We start from the raw sequence: 20,028 nt of genomic DNA, 5'->3' as shown, positions 1-20,028 counted from the left end.
CACAGTTTGGCCCTTATGGGAAACTGGCCTACTGTCAAATCTTTGCAACATTGATTTAGGTAAACGTTATCTTCCCAAGATCACAAACCAGTTTCTGTCTTTCGGCAAATTTGCTGTTTTATGTTCTTTGCAACCGTAAGTTTACACGTACCAGACTATAGGTACTCAAACCACCTTTATGTGGGCTCTGCCTGGAGGCAGGCTCTTGGATCATAGTTTTCTTGATACCTCTCTGCCCTATCTCAGCCTTCTCATTTCCCAATAAAAGAAGCTAAGCACATGGTGTGCTACAAACAAATTACCTGGGCTTGTTTTATTAGTGCAAGTTTACATGTAAATGAACACAGATTTAAGACACGTATTATTCTTTACTTGTTTCTTTTCTTGAAGATACATGTATAGCAAAGCATTCCAGTAGATCAGTCATCTTTTTGATGAAATTAATTAAATTCGCTGTACTTAAACACCAAGGCCATTAGATGACAAAATTGTTGTGGTTCTGTTCGCCGAGCTGGGAATTTGTGTTGCAGACGTTTCGTCCCCTGTCTAGGTGACATCCTCAGTGCTTGGGAGCCTCCTGTGAAGCGCTTCTGTGATGTTTCCTCTGGCATTTATAATGGTTTGAATCTGCTGCTTCTGGTTGTCAGTTCCAGCTGTCCGTTGCACTGCAACTGACAACCGGAAGCGGCAGATTCAAACCACTATAAATGCCGGAGGAAACATCACAGAAGCGCTTCACAGGAGGCTCCCAAGCACTGAGGATGTCACCTAGACAGGGGACAAAACGTCTGCAACACAAATTCCCAGCTCGGCGAACAGAACCACAACAACGAGCACCCGAGCTACAAATCTTCTCACAAACTTCGATGACAAAATTATCAGTGGAGCACATAGTTTTAAAATCAATGTTACTATGGAATGGCTATGTTAGAAACTTTAAAATTAAGAAATTAGAAAATCACCCCGCTTTAAATAGTTAAATAATTAATTCAACTTTGGAACAGCATCATCATAGCCAGAATTCCAATATTGTTAGATGATCAATGACAATAGTGCATATGCAAAGGAGGCAATCCTACCACTTGGCATGCTTTTCCATCTCCAGAATTAATAAAAAAAAAGCAATTTCCACATCTTCCTACAGTTACATTAATTAGACCTGGCATAATCTTTATGGGGAAATCAGTTCACAATTAACAGTAATCAAATTATTTTTGTTATTACGTTCTTGGTTAAAGGAATGCAATGTCAGTAGCAGCATGTGCATGGTTTCACAAGTAAATAAATCATTGCCGCAGTCATCATAACTACAAGTTGATTAAAGTCTCTCAATAAAGTTAAACTCAATAGTTCAAACTTACCAGTGCCATACTTCATTCATGATCTAGCAAAATATTTTCTTTAAAATACCTTTTTCTTTTAAATCATATTATTTATAAACTTTTTTCCCCATTTGTCCTGACACTTAGTGATAACAGAGAGCAACAGCCTACTACCACAGCAGCATGGGTGTTATAACTCCCTTGGATCTCATGACACCAAGAATTTAGCTTGTTACCCCACCTGGCGTCCCGATCCACACTTTAAGAAACCCTGCCTTAGCCCAATGCGAAATATTGTCAAATTGCTACTGTTTGAAAAATGATAGTGTATAGACTTTTAACTTTGTGCTTTTAAAATAGTGAACTGTAATGCGAAATACCTTCTTTAAAAACAAGGATCGCTAGATGGTTTGAAAGCAAGTAATTTATACTTATTGTGAATACAGTTTGTATAGCTGTGGGCTACAGCAATGTTGGCAGATGAAAGCATTGCTCCTCGAGATGTTTTCTCCTGATGTGTGGACCTCCAAGGTTTGTGTGCAGCAGTGATTTCTGGAACAGAAATCAAAGCTGTGAATGGTGTCAGAGTGCTAACTACAATGCACAGGCCTTCAGAGAGGCTGCACACACAACTTCAAGGAAGCATTGACTGAAGGGTTGCATATAGGTGAAGTTTTATCTGGCAACAAGAAGCTGATTAATCTATAAACCAATGACTAGTTATCTGCCTGCCAACAATCATGTGGCTAGTTCTCAAGTAACCCAACAGCTTAGGGCTGGAAACAAAATACAAACTAGGCATTAGGTCTCTACTGCCAGAAACTCTCACTCCATCCTTCTGAATAAACCACTTTCAACTTGAAGAAAAAGCAATTGCTGTGAGCTATGATTTTTAATTGACAAGTCAGAGGTATTTTTAAAAGTTAGCTAGTGACAGTCTTGAAAATCAGTAAAAGCATCTGGAGAACAACGACTGAGAAGCAGCATCTGATCAGGATAAGAATCATGTCAGCAATCTTTGTGATTAGGAACCACTGAACTGTTCTTCCAGTCCCAGCACTCTCCCAGTCCATATTCTACATTTCATTCCCTGCGTATGTGCATGTAAGGGGGAAATTTATAAGAGGATTAGCATCTTAATTAGTCCTGTTTTATGCCAAAAGTTTATAACTGCTTATCTGTAGCTAGAGTTTAATTACTTTTAATAAATAGCAATTATTGTTAAGTACAGAAACTTGGTCTGTGCTTTCTGTAAACTTGGATCAAACTTGGGAACCTTTGCATAACTCATTTTAAAAACTTTAACTTTTGTGACACCTGTGGGAATAGTTGGGTAGCACACTGGAAGTCCAGCCCAAGTCACCATGACATCAAACAAAGCTGTCTTGCTCATTCAGGAATGAATTATACATTAATGGTTCACCTTATAGATAAACTGGTTTTAAAAAAAATAGAATCCTTGCGAGGTACTTACTATTTTGGAAATCTATTTGCAGGTCTTTGCCAATGTTGCTTTCTTGCTTTTGGAAGAGGGCAGTGGAGAGGTCAGCAAGAAACTGGGACAACCCCACATTTTAACACAAACAAACTCGCCTCTTATTCAGTTAGATTGAGGTTAAATAGGTTTGTTATGATGACATGGATGTCTTTCAACTGAGAGTATGAGTGACAGAAGATATCAACTAGTCCAAACTCGAACCTACTTCTGATAACAAAGACAGTGCTATACATCAGGGTTCTCCTTCCAGCTACTTATTCAATGGTTTTAGTGGGCTCCATTATGAAAACAGTGATGTACAAATCTGCAAAAGGCACAGAGGTTTTAAAAAGTGCCACCTACTGTAATCCATAAGCACTTTTTAAATCCGGTTTAATTTTAAGGAGTTAATCACTGGGTTCTATTAATAGAAATAATCTTGGAGGGGTGACCTTACAGAGGTTTACAAAATTATGAGGGGCATGGATAGGGTAAACAGACAAAGTCTTTTCCCTGGGGTTAGGGAGTCCAGAACTAGAGGGCATAGGTTTAGTGTGAGAGGGGAAAGACATAAAAGAGAACTAAGAGGCAACTTTTTCACACAGAGGGTGGTACGGGTATGGAATGAGCTGCCAGACAAAGTGGTGGAGGCAGGTACAATTGCAATATTTAAGAGGCATTTGGATGGGTATATGAATAGGAAGGGTTTGGAGGGATATGGGCCGGGTGCTGGCAGGTGGGACTAGATTGGTTGGGATAAATGATCGGCATGGACGGGTTGGACATGCTGTACATCTCTATGACTCTATGACGTGTAAATGCAGAAAAATGTATGTAAATTCTCTATACGTGAAAGCAAAAAAACAGAGGTTTGCAACACAGGACAGGCTGAACGAACATCATGTGTAGCATTATCTCTGCAGCCTCAGGAAGTAGTAACAAGAGGAGTTGGGCCAGTCACACAAAATAGCTACTAGAATCACAGTTTTGCTCAGTAAAAATAAACTTCTGGAGGTGTTGCACTTGAAGTGAAATGTTTTGTTAAAGGAGAAACAATCTTTGATTTTATCCCCTGTTCACAAAGCATAATCTGCCTTTCAAATAATGAAGTGTTGAGGAGAAAAAAAAGGTTTAAAAAAAAAGCTACGGCATTTGCCAATTGAAAAGTTTTTTGCCCAGGAATTTAAAGAAATTTGAATCTTCCTTTGTATGAGGTTGTTGCTGATGGGGTAGGTAGACGGTGTGGACTGGGAGGTTGAGAAACACACAGCTCAGTCACAACGTTAAAAGATGCAGAATTATTATCTTATTTGAGCAACGTTGTCAATAGGAGTTACTAGCTCCTTTCAAACATCCTGAGTTCTCTTGAGCGATAGAGACTTTAACAATGCATAATTTATTGATTAGCACATACCTGGAGATCCAATTCATGACAGCGCTGAGAGAGCTCATCCTTCGAATCCACCTCGTCACACAAAGTGAATCTCTTCAACTGGAAGATGAACAATTACTTTAATTCAACAAGCTCAAAATGTATTACTTCATTCACTTTTGGGTATACGAGATTAGCCATGGCGTGAACCAGACAGCAATATCAAAGTCTAAATTAACTATTAACGCAATGTATGAAGTAACTAAACTGTTCAATAATCTCCACTGTAAATGTCTGTCAATAATTTATTTTTGAAACAAAGTAACACTTATTCTCCCACCTCAGGGTATTGGAGGTAGATAAATCACATGATTATGTTCATTTCCATAGCTACATTTTCTGGAGGCTATGGAGCCAGAGGCTATTGTTTGAGATGTATCATTCCAGGGCAAGCACAATTAACCAGCAGACTTTCCCACTCCTGCTGCCTAACATAGGGTATCGGAAGGATTAATAACTGATCACCTTGTTCAGCCATCATTATGTATGCACCTTCCTTGGCCATCAGGTTTTGGGATGGGATTCGAACCTGGAGTTTCTGGCTCAGATGTAGGGACACCAAGGCACCACAAGACCACCATACTTATCAGCACAATCTTTGTAACTAGATTACCATTAGAAATAGCTAAACTTAAAAGTAACTTACCTGGTAATCCAAGTCAGTGTAGCTGCTGCTGTGCACAGATTCACAAGGGTCTCTGGTCAACAACTGAAGGAAAGGAAGATTAATGATTAACAGTGGAGTGTTACATGCAAATTGGCAGCAACAGGAAATCTAAAGTGGATTTAACGAGAGACGGAGACAGAACTGATCAAGGGGTTTATAATCTGTAGGGAGGCCTCGAAGGACTGGATTCGACACATTTAATTAATTGTTGTTAGATTATTCCTAAGTTCCGGTTGCTGAAGTGCACAAAGAAGGGGCAGCATGGTGGCTCAGTGGTTAGCACTGCTACCTTACAGCGCCAGGGTCCCAGGTTCGATTCCAGCCTCGGGCGACTGTCTGTGTGGAGTTTGCACATTCTCCCCGTGTCTGCGTGGGTTTCCTCTGGTTTACTCCCACAGTCGAAAGATGTGCAGGTCAGTTGAATTGGCCATGCTAAATTGCCCATGCTAAATTGCCCATAGTGTTAGGTGCATTAGTCAGAGGGAAATGGGTCTGGGTGGGTTACTCTTCGGAGGGTCGGTGTGGACTTGTTGGGCCGAAGGACCTGTTTCCACACTGTAGGGAATCTAATCTTAAAAAAAAATCAACAACAGGATGACAGGGTAGGAAAATTTTTAAAAATGTAGATGAAGGAATATTACTACAATCTCACAGAAATATAAACATCCTTTATTGACCACTGAACTTCTATTAAATCTGCGGTTCCTAACTATAATATAGGGCAAAAATACTATGAACAAAACCAAGCAGAAACTTAGCTCTTGCCTCAAAGGGTAAAGGTCATGTATTTGAGACCCACTCCAGAATTTGAACGCTTAAAACGATCAATATTCTAATGTAGTTTTCCATTGTTGGACGACTTTCATTTGGAACGAGACTCTAAGACAAGAGCTCTGTCTGTCTGTTCAGGTGATTACAAGAGAATTAATCTAACTATTTGGAAGGATAGAGTGTTCAGCAGGGTCAGAGCGAACATACGTGTCCCATTGCCCCAGAATGAAACGTACTGGTGCCCTGAAGCCTTGCATTACCTAGATGTTCCAATGTTGTACCTATTGCAACACTAGACTGAATGTGAAGCTGAACCAGATACATCTGCTATACAGTGCTCTGCTTGTATGTTTCCATTGGAAACAGATCAGTTAAATGTTACACGGGCTGAAGGCAGTTTGAAAGAAATGCTTTGCTTTCATATATTGCCCAGCGACAGTCAGCTTTAGTCTGCTTACCTCCTGAATGGCCGTCATGACAACATGTTGAACAGACTCCTCCAGGGTCATGATATGCTGGATGTATTCTGAAAGGGAAAAGTGTGTCAGTCGACAAACAGTGTCTCATTCATTGAGCTCAAAACAAGCACCAAATAAATCACTCTGAAGACATCTCAGGGACAAGAATCTCGATTACGAAGTGAACCTTCAGAAAAAACCCAAAGATATCCAGAGCCTGTAACAGAGAATAAAAAGTCTGTCTTCTCAAGGGCAGATTTCTAATTCAAGCTTTGACTGCCATTTGAACTTTACACTCTGTCTGCTGGATTTTGTCAGTGAGCAGCTGGGCTGTTTAATGGAATGCCACATGCCAGCACAGCATTCCATTTGTGGGCTGGGTTACAGGCAGAAAAAGAAAAGATTTTTCAAATGACAAATAACCGGCTTAGTGACCGCTGCAGATAGAGCCATGATCTGGAAAGTACCGCAACCCCGTTGAGGAAGAGGGCAGCAATGAAAAACAGACAAAATTTTCCTGAAAAAAACTATAGCAATTTTTTTTTCAATAAAACAATTAGAGCAAAGAAAAGCGCAACATTGCAGAGAGGCAAGTTTGTAGATTTTTCCCATTACATTTCCCAACTTTCAAATTCATTTGAAGCATCAACTTATAATTGTATTCATTATTTATGCACTTCTTAAACCTTCATCAAGTTGGATGCTATTGAGAGAAGATACCATCATTCAAAGAACTATTAAAAGAACCCAGTCTGCCAGCGTTGAGCAGTCCAGATCCTGTAAAGTGAGAGTTCATGCAGAGTAAAGCCCTATGTCACTCTACTCTTGATTATATGATGACCCTTTTGAAGTTGATTTAGGAGAACATGTTTCATTACCAGCCAATTGTCAACGTGCTATACCCAATGACAGGTAGCTTTGTTTTGGTGAATTCTCTCGGAACTGGACTGGCAGTATCTGATTTCAACTCATCAACAGACTCTTAGTACCAAGATTGGCTGAACAGGCTTTCAATTCAAACATGTCTGAGATGGCATAGATGACAGGGCAGCATTTAACACTGGAGCGTCCAGTTCCACCGGAAGATTGTGGTAAGTGCCCATCAGAAAGCTGAGGTAGCTATCGTCGGAAAGGCGTTAGAATTGATCACAAAGGTGGTTATAGCTGGGCACTTGGGAAAACTCAAGGTAATCAGGGAGGGTCAGTTTTGTTTTGTGTAAGGGGAATCATATTTAAATAATTTATTGGAGTTCAGGCAAATGCAACATTAGCATTCATTTTGAAAGGACTTGAATGCAAGAGGCAGGGTGGTACTACTGAGGCTACTCAAGGATCAAGTATTTGGAATACAGTGAGGGTCCCGTATCTAAGGAATGGTGTGCTAGCCTTAGAGGGTGTCCAGAGGATGTTTGTAAAAATGATCCTGAGGATGAAGGGCTTGTCATATGAGCTGCAGATGGGGACTCTAGGTCTGTACTTAATGGAGTTCAGAAGGATGAGGATTATTCCATTCAAACTTACACCAAGGGGCCTGGATAGAGTGGGCACGGAAAAGATGCCTCTCAGAGGACACAGCCTCAGCTTACTTATGTTCCTGATTCATATGTTGGCATGGCTCACTATAACAACTGGCATCTTACCTTGCTTCTTCTCACAACTGATGGCACAGCCAAGTACAAGCTGCAACATTCGCCCAAGCTCTGCTGCATCAGAGTGCTCTCCTATCAGATTGACCTCTGGCAGATTGTACTCTGAAATCTGGTGACCCAGAACCTGAACAAAGAAAGTTATTTTCAAAACAAAGTTAACTTAAAGGACTCTTTAAAGTTAGAAGATGGTTTCGTAGTGACAACATCACTAGACTAACAATCCAGAGGCCTAGACTAATGGGCTGGAAACAGGGGTTCAAAACCCACCATGCAGCGCTCAGAATTAGTAATTCAACAATATTAAACAATATAACAAAATCTGCAACTGAAAAGCTAGTTATAGGTAATTACAAATCCCAATACAAAACAATTATCATCTGGGTCACTAGCAAACCTGCTATTCTTACCTGTCTCCATACAAATCCAGTAGCATATTAATATGGTTCATTTTCAATTGCCCTATGAAATGGCTTAGCAAGCCACTCAGCTCAGAGGCAATTAGGGAAAGAAATGCTGGCCTTGCCAGTGGTGACCACTTATCCCGTGAAAGAAATCAAAATCAAATTCAATACTTTCAGGGCAACAAACTGCATCAAAATCTAAAATGCTGCTATAAATTGAACATTTGGAGAACATCTTTACAGGTTGGTGTAATGCCTTATTTTTCTCAGGTGGATTTTCAAGGGGGCACTATTCACTTCTAAAGTAAGTTGTTAATGGGGATTGTTAGGTTTAGGGTTACAGGATACCGGAGAACTGATACTTCAAGAGATGAAGTAGCCTTTTCTCCCCAAGTTTAGTGTTCTTTTTTGATCAATTTTCTCATTTAATCTTGCCAATGCAAACTGGCCAGTCTGTTCCAGTTTTCTTTCAATGTTTCCATCATTTTCATCTTCTCTCAAGAAAGAACTCAAGATGCAGTTTTACACAGGGTTCAACTTTAGACTCAGTAGCTTTTTGTTTAAAAAGTCTTTACTGCAAGAATTGGTATGTTATTTAACATTGAAAATTCTACAAGTATTGCAATGATCACTGGTCAGTAAATCAGGAACACTGGATGACTTTCCTAGTCTGAGATAACAATGTCAGATGCAGGGTCACAGTTGAAGCCTTAACTGAAGTGAGCCAATTCAACATTAGGTGTGGTGCTAGAAAAGCACAGCCAGTCAGGCAGCATCAGAGAAGCAGGAGAGTCGACGTTTTGAGCATAAACCCTTTTAATCAGGAATGCTTATACTCGAAATGTTGACTCTCCTGCCCCCGGATGCTGCCTGACTGGCTGTGCTTTTCCAGCACCACACTTTTTGACTCTGATCTCCAGCACCTGCGGTCCTCACTTTCTCCCAATTTAACATTAAGCATACGGTGAATCTGGGACTCTGTTCTATATGTAGTGGAACACCCCACACTCACACTAGTTCCTAGTTAGAGCTCCATATTACTCTTCAAACTGGTAACTTCAGGAAAGGAGGGCATTTACATTACATAGTACCCCATCTTTACAGCAAGGTGCTCTATAACGTAAAAACCACCAGACAATCTGCAATACTGGTTGAAGTATCAGTCAGAAAGTCCAAAGGAACTTCTTGTTCTTACTCGAGTGGTACAATTAGACTTTAAGCTCAAATGAGCAAACAGAGCTTCGGTTTAACTCTCACACACCCAATAATACTGACAGATCAACTGGTAATGTACATTAATATCTACTGTAGGCTCAACACAGGTAGCTCTGAAATACAGAGGGTGCATGGTGCCCAGTGATTCAAGGTAATTGACTACGATCGATGCTCCTTCACAGACTGCCTTCTCACAGTGGTGCCAGGGGAAGGAAGAAAGGGAGCAGAGAGAACCATTAAACTTGTGGCCTTTTGAATTGCTTAACTTATACTTCCATATGCGTAATGCAGCAAGGTAAGTCATTTTTCATGAACTTAAAAGAGTAAAAAAGAAGAATCTGTGCCTTTAATGTGAACAAAGTGGTATTAAATAAACTTGGCATAATTGGTCTAAGGTGGGAGATAATCAATTGGGGTTGATAAATTTAGTCATTTTGCAACCCAAATGGCTCATGGGTTGCAGGCTTTCCTGATAAGGCCAGTATTTATTACCTTTCCTCAGCTGTCTTTGGACTGAGTAGCTTGTTGGGCCACTTCAGAGGACAGTTCAAAGTGTCAATGTATATTAGGGAGAAAATCGCAACTGCTAACTATGTAGAAAGTCACTGAAAGAAAATGTTTATAATCTCTTCAGTTAAGTAAATTAAAGATGCTACACTGGGGTTGAATAGCTGTAAAGAATATTGCCAGGAAAAGGACTGAAATTTTATTTTTGCTGCTCACATTCAGACCTTTTTAAATTGTCACACTTATATTGTGCTCTTTTGTTAAAAGAGCATGAGCAATCCGGTGGAAATATATTTCAGGAAACTAAATACATGACCTATCAAGCTAGGTTTCACTCTGAGATCTGACTTGCCAATTACAACCATCACAATCACAAATACACATTCATAGTTCCTCATTATGTACAGCAACATTGTAACTTCAAATTGTTTATGTACTCTGTAAACAAGCTTTAGGGATACTCACATCATGATAATATTCCATCATGCTCTGAAGGATTTTCTTCAGGTTGCTCACCTGGAATATAAGAAATTTAAACTGTTAGAATCCTTCATAGATGCACAAAGGAAGAGACTAGTCAGGAATTTGGCTCTTCATTTACACAGAATCCCTACACAGTGTGGAAGCAGGCCATTAAGCCCATCTAGTCCACACTGATCCTCTGAAAAGCAGCTAGGTAAAAACAGTGACTGCAGATGCTGGAAACCAGATTCTGGAGTAGTGGTGCTGGAATAGCACAGCAGTTCAGGCAGCATCCGAGAAGCAGTAAAATCGACGTTTCGGGCAAAAGTTCTTCATCAGGAGTACAGGCAGAGTGCCTGAAGGGTGGAGAGATAAATGAGAGGGAGGTGGGGGTGGGGAGAAAGTAGCATAGAGTACAATAGGTGAGTGGGGGAGGGGATGAAGGTGAAGTGGATAGGTGGAAAAGAAGATAGGCAGGTAAGACATGTCATGGGGATAGTGCTGAGCTGGAAGTTTGAAACTGGGGTGAAGTGGGGAAGGGGAAATGAGGAAACTGTTGAAGTCCACATTGATGCCCTGGGGTTGAAGTGTTCTGAGGCAGAAGATGAGGTATTCTTCCTCCAGATGTCGGGTGGTGAGGGAGTTGCGTTGAAGGAGGCCCAGGACCTCCATGTTCTTGACAGAGTGTGTTGGGGAGTTGAAATGTTGGGCCACAGGGCGGTGTGATTAATTGGTGCGGGTGTCCTGGAGATGTTCCCTAAAGCGCTCTGCTAGGAAGCGTCCAATATCCTCAAAGTAGAGGAGACCGCATCAGGAGCAACGGATACAATAAATGATATCGGTGGATGTGCAGGTAAAACTTTGATGGATGCGGAAAGCTCCTATGGGGCCTTGGATTGAGGTGAGGGAGGAGTTGTGGGCGCTGGTTTTGCAATTCCTGCAGTGGCAGGGGAAGGTGCCAGGACAGGAGGATGGGTTGTCGGGGGCGTGGACCTGACCAGGTAGTCATGGAGGGAACAGTCTTTGCGAAAGCCGGAAAGGGGTGGGGAGGGAAATATATCCCTGGTGGTGGGGTCCATTTGGAGGTGGCGGAAATGTCGGTGGATGATTTGGTTTATGCGAAGGTTGGTAGGGTGGAAGGTGAGCACCTTCTATCCTTGTTACGGTTGAAGGGATGGGATCTGAGGGCGGAGGTGCGGGATGTGGACGAGATGTGTTGGAGTGCGTCTTTAACCACATGGGAAGGGAAATTGCGGTCTCTAAAAGGAGGCGGCCATCTGGTGTGTTCTGTGGTGGAACTGGTCCTCCTGGGAGCAGATACAGCGGAGGAATTGGGAATACGGGATGGCATTTTTGCAGGAGGTAGGGTGGGAAGAGGTGTAATCCAGGTAGCTGTGGGAGTCGGTGTGTTTGTAAAAAATGTCGGTGTCAAGTCGGTCGTCATTAATGAAGATGAAGAGGTCCAGGAAGGGGAGAGAAGTATCAGAGATGGTCCAGGTAAATTTAAGGCCAGGGTGGAATGTGTTGGTGAAGTTGATGAATTGCTCAACCTCTTCGTGGGAGCATGAGGTGGCGCCAATGCAGTCATCAATGTAGTGGAGGAAGAGGTGGGGAGTGGTGCTGGTGTAATTCCGGAAGATCAACTGTTCTACGTAGCCAACAAAGAGATAGGCATAGCTGGGGCCCACATGGGTGCCCATGGCTACCCCTTTGGTCTGGAGGAAGTGGGAGGATTCAAAGGAGAAATTGTTAAAAGTGAGGACCAGTTCGGCCAAACGAATGAGAGTGTCGGTGAAAGGGTACTGCTGGGAGAGGAAGAAACGGAGGGCTTGGAGGCCCTGGTCATGGCGGATGGAGGTGTAGAGAGACTGGATATCCATGGTGAGGATGAGACATTGGGGCTCAGGGAAACGGAAGTCTTGGAGGAGGTGGAGAGCATGAGTGGTGTCTCGAACGTATGTGGGGAGTTCCTGGACTAGGGGGGATAGGACAGTGTTGAGGTAGGTAGAAATTAGTTCAGTGGGGCAGGAGCATGCTGAGACAATGGGTCGGCCAAGGTGGTCAGGCTTGTGGATCTTGGGAAAGAGGTAGAACCGGGCCGAGCGGGGTTCCCGGACTATTCGGTTGGAAGCTCTGGGTGGGAGATCTCCTGAGGTGATGAGGTTCTGTATAGTCTGGGAGATGATGGTTTGGTGATGGGGGTGGGGTCATGGTCGAGGGGGCGAGAGGAAGTGGTGTCCTCAAGTTGGTGTCTGGCTTCAGCGGTGTAGAGGTCAGTGCGCCAGACTACCACTGCGCCCCCTTTATCTGTTGGCTTGGTGGTGATGTCGGGATTGGAGGGCTGCGCGTTGTGAGGGTGAGAGGTTGGTATGGGGGAGGGGGTAGACACGTTGAGGTGGTTAATGTCCCGGTGGCAGTTGGAGATGAAGAGGTCAAGGGCGGGTAATAGGCCAGCACGAGGTGTTTTTGCAGGTGGATGCAGTGTGTTGGAGGTGGGCGAAGGGGTCCTTGGAAGGTGGGCAGGAGTCCTGATTGTGAAGGTAAGCTCGGAGGTGGCAGTGCAAGAAAACATCCCAGCCAGACCCACCTCCCAACCATATCCCTGCGTCCGTGTATTTCCCATGGCTAATCCACTTAGACTGCACATCCTTAGATACAACAGGGCAATTTATCATGGCAAATCCACCAAACCTGCACACTTTGGACTATGGGAGGAAACCAGAGCAACCTGAGGAAACCTAAGCAGACACGGGGACAATGTCTGTGTAGAGTCTGCACAGTCACCCAAAGCTGGAATTGAACTTGGGTCCCTGGCGCTGTGAAGTAGCAGTGCTAACTACTGAGCCACTCTGCTGCCTCAATTTTCTCAATCATGTTGTAAGTTCACAAAATTACTGTAATTTCAGAAAAGGAATCTCATGCCAACCAGTTAGAGAATAGAAAATGTATTTTACCTTGTGCATTGCTATGTACTTCAAATTAATTTACTTACAGCATTGATGTATGATTCTGGGTTTTTAGCGCAATTATTAGGAACAGGAACAAAAGATACATTCAGAGATTGCAATTTATCATCACAATTAACATTTGATACCCTTGCTCATTTACGAGAAAATTCTTGAATATAAAGCATGGATCTCTATCCTCTTGAACAATATTAAATTGAGGAAATAATTACTCAGATATACAAGGCTTGAGTTTTGTATTTAAAAATATAAAAAAAACCAAGTCTGAAGTTTACAATTTGTCTGAAAAGAACATTGAAGTACATTCATACTTGCCTTGTTGATAATGAACATAATTATGCTCATTAACTGACTTCTTTTCATAGGCTTGAAGAGACAGGTGAATAGCATCTTGCAAGCTTCTACTTTCAATATTCAAATTTTATAATTACCAGAGCAGATTAACATCCAAAGATGGATTTGAAAGCAAGCAACTGAACTGACTTGAGAGAGTAAAATCTAACAATTACACTGCGGTACTATGTGAAAGACACCAATTTGATTTGGATCCTCAAAATTGAAGTTCATGGTAATAGTTGCAGTTGTCCATTTTTAAAAATATTTATTCACCTAGCCAGCGATGTGCTCATCGCTAGCTAGGTGAGTCCCAAAAACAATTAAGAGTCAATTATATTGCTCTTGGCCCACAGTAGCATATAAGCCAGGCCAAAGATAGTAGATTTCTTCCTGAATGGACATCAATGTACCAGATGGGTTTTTAACAATGATTGACAATGGGCCAGATTTATTTCAGATTTTTACTGAATTCAAATTTCACCACCTGCCATGGTAAAACTTGAACTGATCTTCCCCCTAAATATTGATCTGGGATTCTGGATTACTACTGCAGTGACATTAACAACATGCCATCTCCTCCCCATTTAATGTACCATAGATGTCAGCATCAAACAAAATCCTTTCAAAAAGGGGGTCAGCTTACTGACTAAGCACAAAACTGAACTATTAGCATGGGAGAGCAAGGCAATCATTTTGAAGGGTCATAGGCATCCAATTCAAAGAGTCTTTGAAACACAGGCCGTATTATCTGCTTGATCTCATGTCCAGTTACATGCGGTCTTGTGTCTTTGGAAAAATGAATACAGGCGTGGACTATTTCCTAAACAGCGAAAAAATTCATTAAGCCAAAGTACAAAGGGATCTGGGAGTGCTAGTCCAGGATTCTCTAAAGGTTAACTTGCAGTTTGAGTCTGTGGTTAAGAAAGCAAATGTAATGTTGTCAATTCTCTCAACAAGATTGGAATATAAAAGCAGCGATGTGCTTCTGAGACTTTATAAAGCTCTAGTTAGGCCCCATTTGGAATACTGTGTCCAATTTTGGGCCCCACACCTCAGGAAGGACATATTGGCATTGAAGCGCGTCCAGCAGAGATTCATATGGATGATCCCTGGAATGGTAGGCCTAACATACGATGAACAGTTGAGGATCCTGGGATTGTATTCATTAGAGTTTAGAAGGTTGAGGGGAGATCTAATAGAAACTTACAAGATAATGCATGGCTTAGAAAGGGTGGACGCTGGGAATTTGTTTACGTTCGGGGACAGTGACCACAACTCGGTGACTTTTACTTTAGTGATGGAGAGGGATAATCGTGCACCGCAGGGCAAGAGCTATAGCTGGGGGCAGGGAAATTATGATGCAGTGAGGCATGACTTAGGATGTGTGGATTGGAAAAACAGGCTTCAAGAGAAGAACACTAATGAGATGTGGGGATTGTTCAAGGAGCAGCTACTGCGTGTCCTCGATAGGTATGTACCAGTCAGGCATGGTGTAAAGGGCCTTGTGAGGCAGCCGTGGTTTAGTAAGGAATTGGAGTCCCTTGTGAAAGGGAAGAAGGCGGCATATGTAAAGATGAGGCGTGAAGGTTCAGTTGGGGCGATAGAGAGTTATAAGGTAGCCAGGAAGGAGCTAAAGAGGGAGCTAAGAGAAGCGAGAAGGGGACATGAAAAGTCTTTAGCTGGTAGGATTAGGGAAAACCCAAAGGCTTTCTATAGGTATGTCAAGAATAAAAGGATGACTAGGGTAGGTATCGGTCCAGTCAAGGATAGTAGTGGGAAGTTGTGTGTGGAGGTGGAGGAGATTGGAGAGACATTAAATCAGTACTTTTCATCAGTATTCACTCAGGAACAGGACACTGTTGCTGATGTGAATATGGAATCACAAATAATTAGAATGGATGCCCTGGAAATATGCAGGGAAGAGGTTTTGGGAATATTGGAAAGGATGAATATAGATAAGTCTCCTGGGCCTGATGGCATTTACCCCAGGATCCTATGGGAAGCTAGGGAGGAGATAGCAGAGCCATTGGCCTGGATTTTTATGTCGTCATTGTCAACGGGAATAGTACCAGAGGACTGGAGGATAGCGAATGTGGTCCCATTGTTCAAGAAAGGGAGTAGGGATAGCCCTAGTAACTATAGGCCAGTGAGTCTGACTTCAGTGGTGGGCAAAGTCTTAGAGAGAATGGTAAGGGATAAGATTTATGAACATCTGGGTAGGAATAACGTGATCAGGGATAGCCAGCATGGTTTTGTGAAGGGCAGGTCGTGCCTCACAAACCTTATTGAGTTCTTTGAGAAGGTGACTAAGGAAGTGGATGAGGGTAAAGCAGTAGATGTTGTGTATATGGATTTTAGTAAGGCGTTCGATAAGGTTCCCCATGGTAGGCTAATGCTAAAACTTCGGAGGTATGGCATTGAGGATACATTAGAGGTTTGGATTAGGAATTGGCTGGCTGGAAGGAGACAGAGGGTAGTAGTTGATGGATTATGTTCATCTTGGAGCGCAGTTACTAGCGGTGTACCACAAGGATCTGTTTTGGGACCATTGCTTTTTGTTATCTTTATAAATGATCTAGAGGAAGGACTTGAAAGCTGGGTAAGCAAGTTTGCGGATGACACAAAAGTCGGTGGAGTTGTGGATAGTGAGGAAGGAAGTGGTAGGTTACAGCGGGATATAGATAAGTTGCAGAGCTGGGCGGAAATGTGGCAAATGGAATTCAATGTAGCTAAGTGCGAAGTCGTTCACTTTGGTAGGAATAACAAGATGATGGATTACTGGGCTAATGGTAGGCTACTTGGTAGTGTGGATGAGCAGAGGGATCTTGGTGTCTATGTACACAGATCTCTGAAAGTTGCCACCCAGGTAAATAGTGCTGTGAGGAAGGCATATGGTGTACTGGGCTTTATTGGCAGAGGAATTGAGTTCCGGAGTCCTGAGGTCATGTTGCAGTTGTATAAGACTCTGGTGAGGCCTCATCTGGAGTATTGTGTGCAGTTTTGGTCGCCATACTATAGGAAGGATGTGGAAGCTTTAGAACGAGTGCAGAGGAGGTTTACCAGGATGTTGCCTGGAATGGTAGGAAAATCTTATGAGGAAAGGCTGAGGCACTTGGGGCTGTTCTCATTGGAGAAGAGAAGGTTTAGGGGAGATCTGATAGAAGTGTATAAGATGATTAGGGGTTTAGATAGGGTAGATACTAAGAACCTTTTACCGCTAATGGAGTCAGGTGTTACTAGGGGACATAGCTTTAAATTAAGGGGTGGTAGGTATAGGACAGATGTTAGGGGTAGATTCTTCACACAGCGGGTTGTGAGTTCATGGAATGCCCTGCCCGTATCAGTGGTGAACTCTCCTTCTTTATGGTCATTTAAGCGGGCATTGGATAGGCATTTGGAAGTTATTGGGCTAGTATAGGTTAGGTAGGATTTGGTCGGCGCAACATCGAGGGACGAAGGGCCTGTACTGCGCTGTATCCTTCTATGTTCTATGTTAGGCGGGGAGACTAGGACCCATGGGCACAGCCTTAGAATTAGAGGGGGTCAATTTAGAATGGAAATGAGGAGACATTTCTTCAGCCAGAGAGTGGTGGGCCTGTGGAATTCATTGCCATGGAGCGCAGTGAAGGCCGGGAAGTTGGGTGTCTTCAAGGTAGAGAATGATAAATGAGAATGGAGGGCTACGGGGAGAGCATGGGTAAGTGGAGTTGAAATGGCCATCAGCCATGATTAAGTGGCAGAGTGGACTCGATGGGCCGAATGGCCTTACTTCCACTCTTATGGTCTTATGAGGGGGAAGTGGGTACAACTGCTGTTTAAGTGCAGAATACTGGGGTCACCTACTCAGTGATTTATGGCAACCATTTGACAAGTGCAACATTTCTTCCCGAAGCTATAGGCACTTGCTGGGATATGAGCCGATTAAGAACATTTGGACCATTGTAAACTACTTGTGTCTTGGGTGAATATTAGCATACCAGCATGTGATACAGGTGACACACAGGACATCAAGAACTAACAGGAGGAGGAAACAAATACTAAACAGATTTACAGAAGCAGGAGGCAGGAATGTTACATTAGTCTGATCATTTCCATAGTTTACAATCAGATAATAGAACATAGAACATGGAACATAGAAAGATACAGCGCAGTACAGGCCCTTCGGCCCTCGATGTTGCACCGACCGAATCCTACCTAACCTACACTAGCCCAATAACTTCCAAATGCCTATCCAATGCCCGCTTAAATGACCATAAAGAAGGAGAGTTCACCACTGCTACTGGCAGGGCATTCCACGAACTCACAACCCGCTGTGTAAAGAATCTACCCCTAACATCTGTCCTATACCTACCACCCCTTAATTTAAAGCTGTGTCCCCTAGTAATACCTGACTCCATTAGCGGTAAAAGGTTCTCAGTGTCGACCCTATCTAAACCCCTAATCATCTTATACACCTCTATCAAATCTCCCCTAAACCTTCTCTTCTCCAATGAGAACAGCCCCAAGTGCCTCAGCCTTTCCTCATAAGATTTTCCTACCATTCCAGGCAACATCCTGGTAAACCTCCTCTGCACTCGTTCCAATGCCTCCACATCCTTCCTATAGTATGGCGACCAAAACTGCACACAATACTCCAGATGAGGCCGCACCAGAGTCTTATACAGTTGCAACATGACCTCAGGACTCCGGAACTCAATTCCTCTACCAATAAAGCCCAGTACACCATATGCCTTCCTCACAGCACTATTTACCTGGGTGGCAACTTTCAGAGATCTGTGTACATGGACACCAAGATCCCTCTGCTCATCCACACTACCAAGTAGCCTACCATTAGCCCAGTAATCCATCTTCTTGTTACTCCTACCAAAGTGAATGACTTCACACTTAGCTACATTGAATTCCATTTGCCACATTTCTGCCCAGCTCTGCAACTTATCTATATCCTGCTGTAACCTACCACTTCCTTCCTCACTATCCACACCTCCACCGACTTTTGTGTCATCCGCAAACTTGCTTACCCAGCTTTCAAGCCCTTCCTCTAGATCATTTATAAAGATAACAAAAAGCAATGGTCCCAAAACAGATCCTTGTGGTACACCGCTAGTAACTGCACTCCAAGATGAACATAATCCATCAACTACTACCCTCTGTCTCCTTCCAGCCAGCCAATTCCTAATCCAAACCTCTAATGTATCCTCAATGCCATACCTCCGTAGTTTTAGCATTAGCCTACCATGGGGAACCTTATCGAACGCCTTACTAAAATCCATATACACAACATCTACTGCTTTACCCTCGTCCACTTCCTTAGTCACCTTCTCAAAGAACTCAATAAGGTTTGTGAGGCACGACCTGCCCTTCACAAAACCATGCTGGCTATCCTTGATCACGTTATTCCTATCCAGATGTTCATAAATCTTATCCCTTACCATTCTCTCTAAGACTTTGCCCACCACTGAAGTCAGACTCACTGGCCTATAGTTACTAGGGCTATCCCTACTCCCTTTCTTGAACAAGGGGACCACATTCGCTATCCTCCAGTCCTCTGGTACTATTCCCGTTGACAATGACGACATAAAAATCCAGGCCAATGGCTCTGCTATCTCCTCCCTAGCTTCCCATAGGATCCTAGGGTAAATGCCATCAGGCCCAGGAGACCTATCTATTTTCATCCTCTCCAATATTCCCAGAACCTCTTCCCTGCATATTTCCAGGCCATCCATTCTAATCATTTGTGACTCCATATTCACATCAGCAACAGTGTCCTGTTCCTGAGTGAATACTGATGAAAAGTACTGATTTAATGTCTCTCCAATCTCCTCCGCCTCCACACACAACTTCCCACTACTATCCTTGACTGGACCGATACCTACCCTAGTCATCCTTTTATTCTTGACATACCTATAGAAAGCCTTTGGGTTTTCCCTAATCCTACCAGCTAAAGACTTTTCATGTCCCCTTCTCGCTTCTCTTAGCTCTCTCTTTAGATCCTTCCTGGCTACCTTATAACTCTCTATCGCCCCAACTGAACCTTCACGCCTCATCTTTACATATGCCGCCTTCTTCCCTTTCACAAGGGATTCCAATTCCTTACTAAACCACGGCTGCCTCACAAGGCCCTTTACACCATGCCTGACTGGTACATACTTATCGAGGACACGTAGTAGCTGCTCCTTGAACAATCCCCACATCTCATTAGTGTTCTTCTCTTGAAGCCTGTTTTTCCAATCCATACATCCTAAGTCATGCCTCACTGCATCATAATTTCCCTGCCCCCAGCTATAACTCTTGCCCTGCGGCGCACACTTATCCCTCTCCATCACTAAAGTAAAAGTCACCGAGTTGTGGTCACTGTCCCCGAAGTG

General features: G+C 42.9%; 1 protein-coding gene across 1 annotated transcript in view; it reads right to left on the bottom strand.

Moving 5' to 3' along the window:
• LOC132835927 (protein Hook homolog 3-like) overlaps positions 1 to 20,028 on the bottom strand; it is a 60,852-nt gene that overhangs the window by 28,801 nt on the left and 12,023 nt on the right. Inside the window, exons 4-8 of the mRNA XM_060855038.1 lie at positions 10,365 to 10,415; positions 7,768 to 7,900; positions 6,128 to 6,195; positions 4,878 to 4,940; positions 4,214 to 4,291 (exon numbers count right to left, since the gene is read on the bottom strand). Coding sequence (XP_060711021.1) covers positions 4,214 to 4,291; positions 4,878 to 4,940; positions 6,128 to 6,195; positions 7,768 to 7,900; positions 10,365 to 10,415 — 393 coding nt within the window. The remainder of the gene's footprint in view (positions 1 to 4,213; positions 4,292 to 4,877; positions 4,941 to 6,127; positions 6,196 to 7,767; positions 7,901 to 10,364; positions 10,416 to 20,028) is intronic.

This window comes from Hemiscyllium ocellatum, chromosome 45 (assembly GCF_020745735.1).
Source record: "Hemiscyllium ocellatum isolate sHemOce1 chromosome 45, sHemOce1.pat.X.cur, whole genome shotgun sequence".
Lineage (NCBI taxonomy): Eukaryota > Metazoa > Chordata > Chondrichthyes > Orectolobiformes > Hemiscylliidae > Hemiscyllium > Hemiscyllium ocellatum.
Note: the sequence above shows the minus strand (reverse complement) of the source record. Positions and strands in the feature narration are given on the sequence as shown.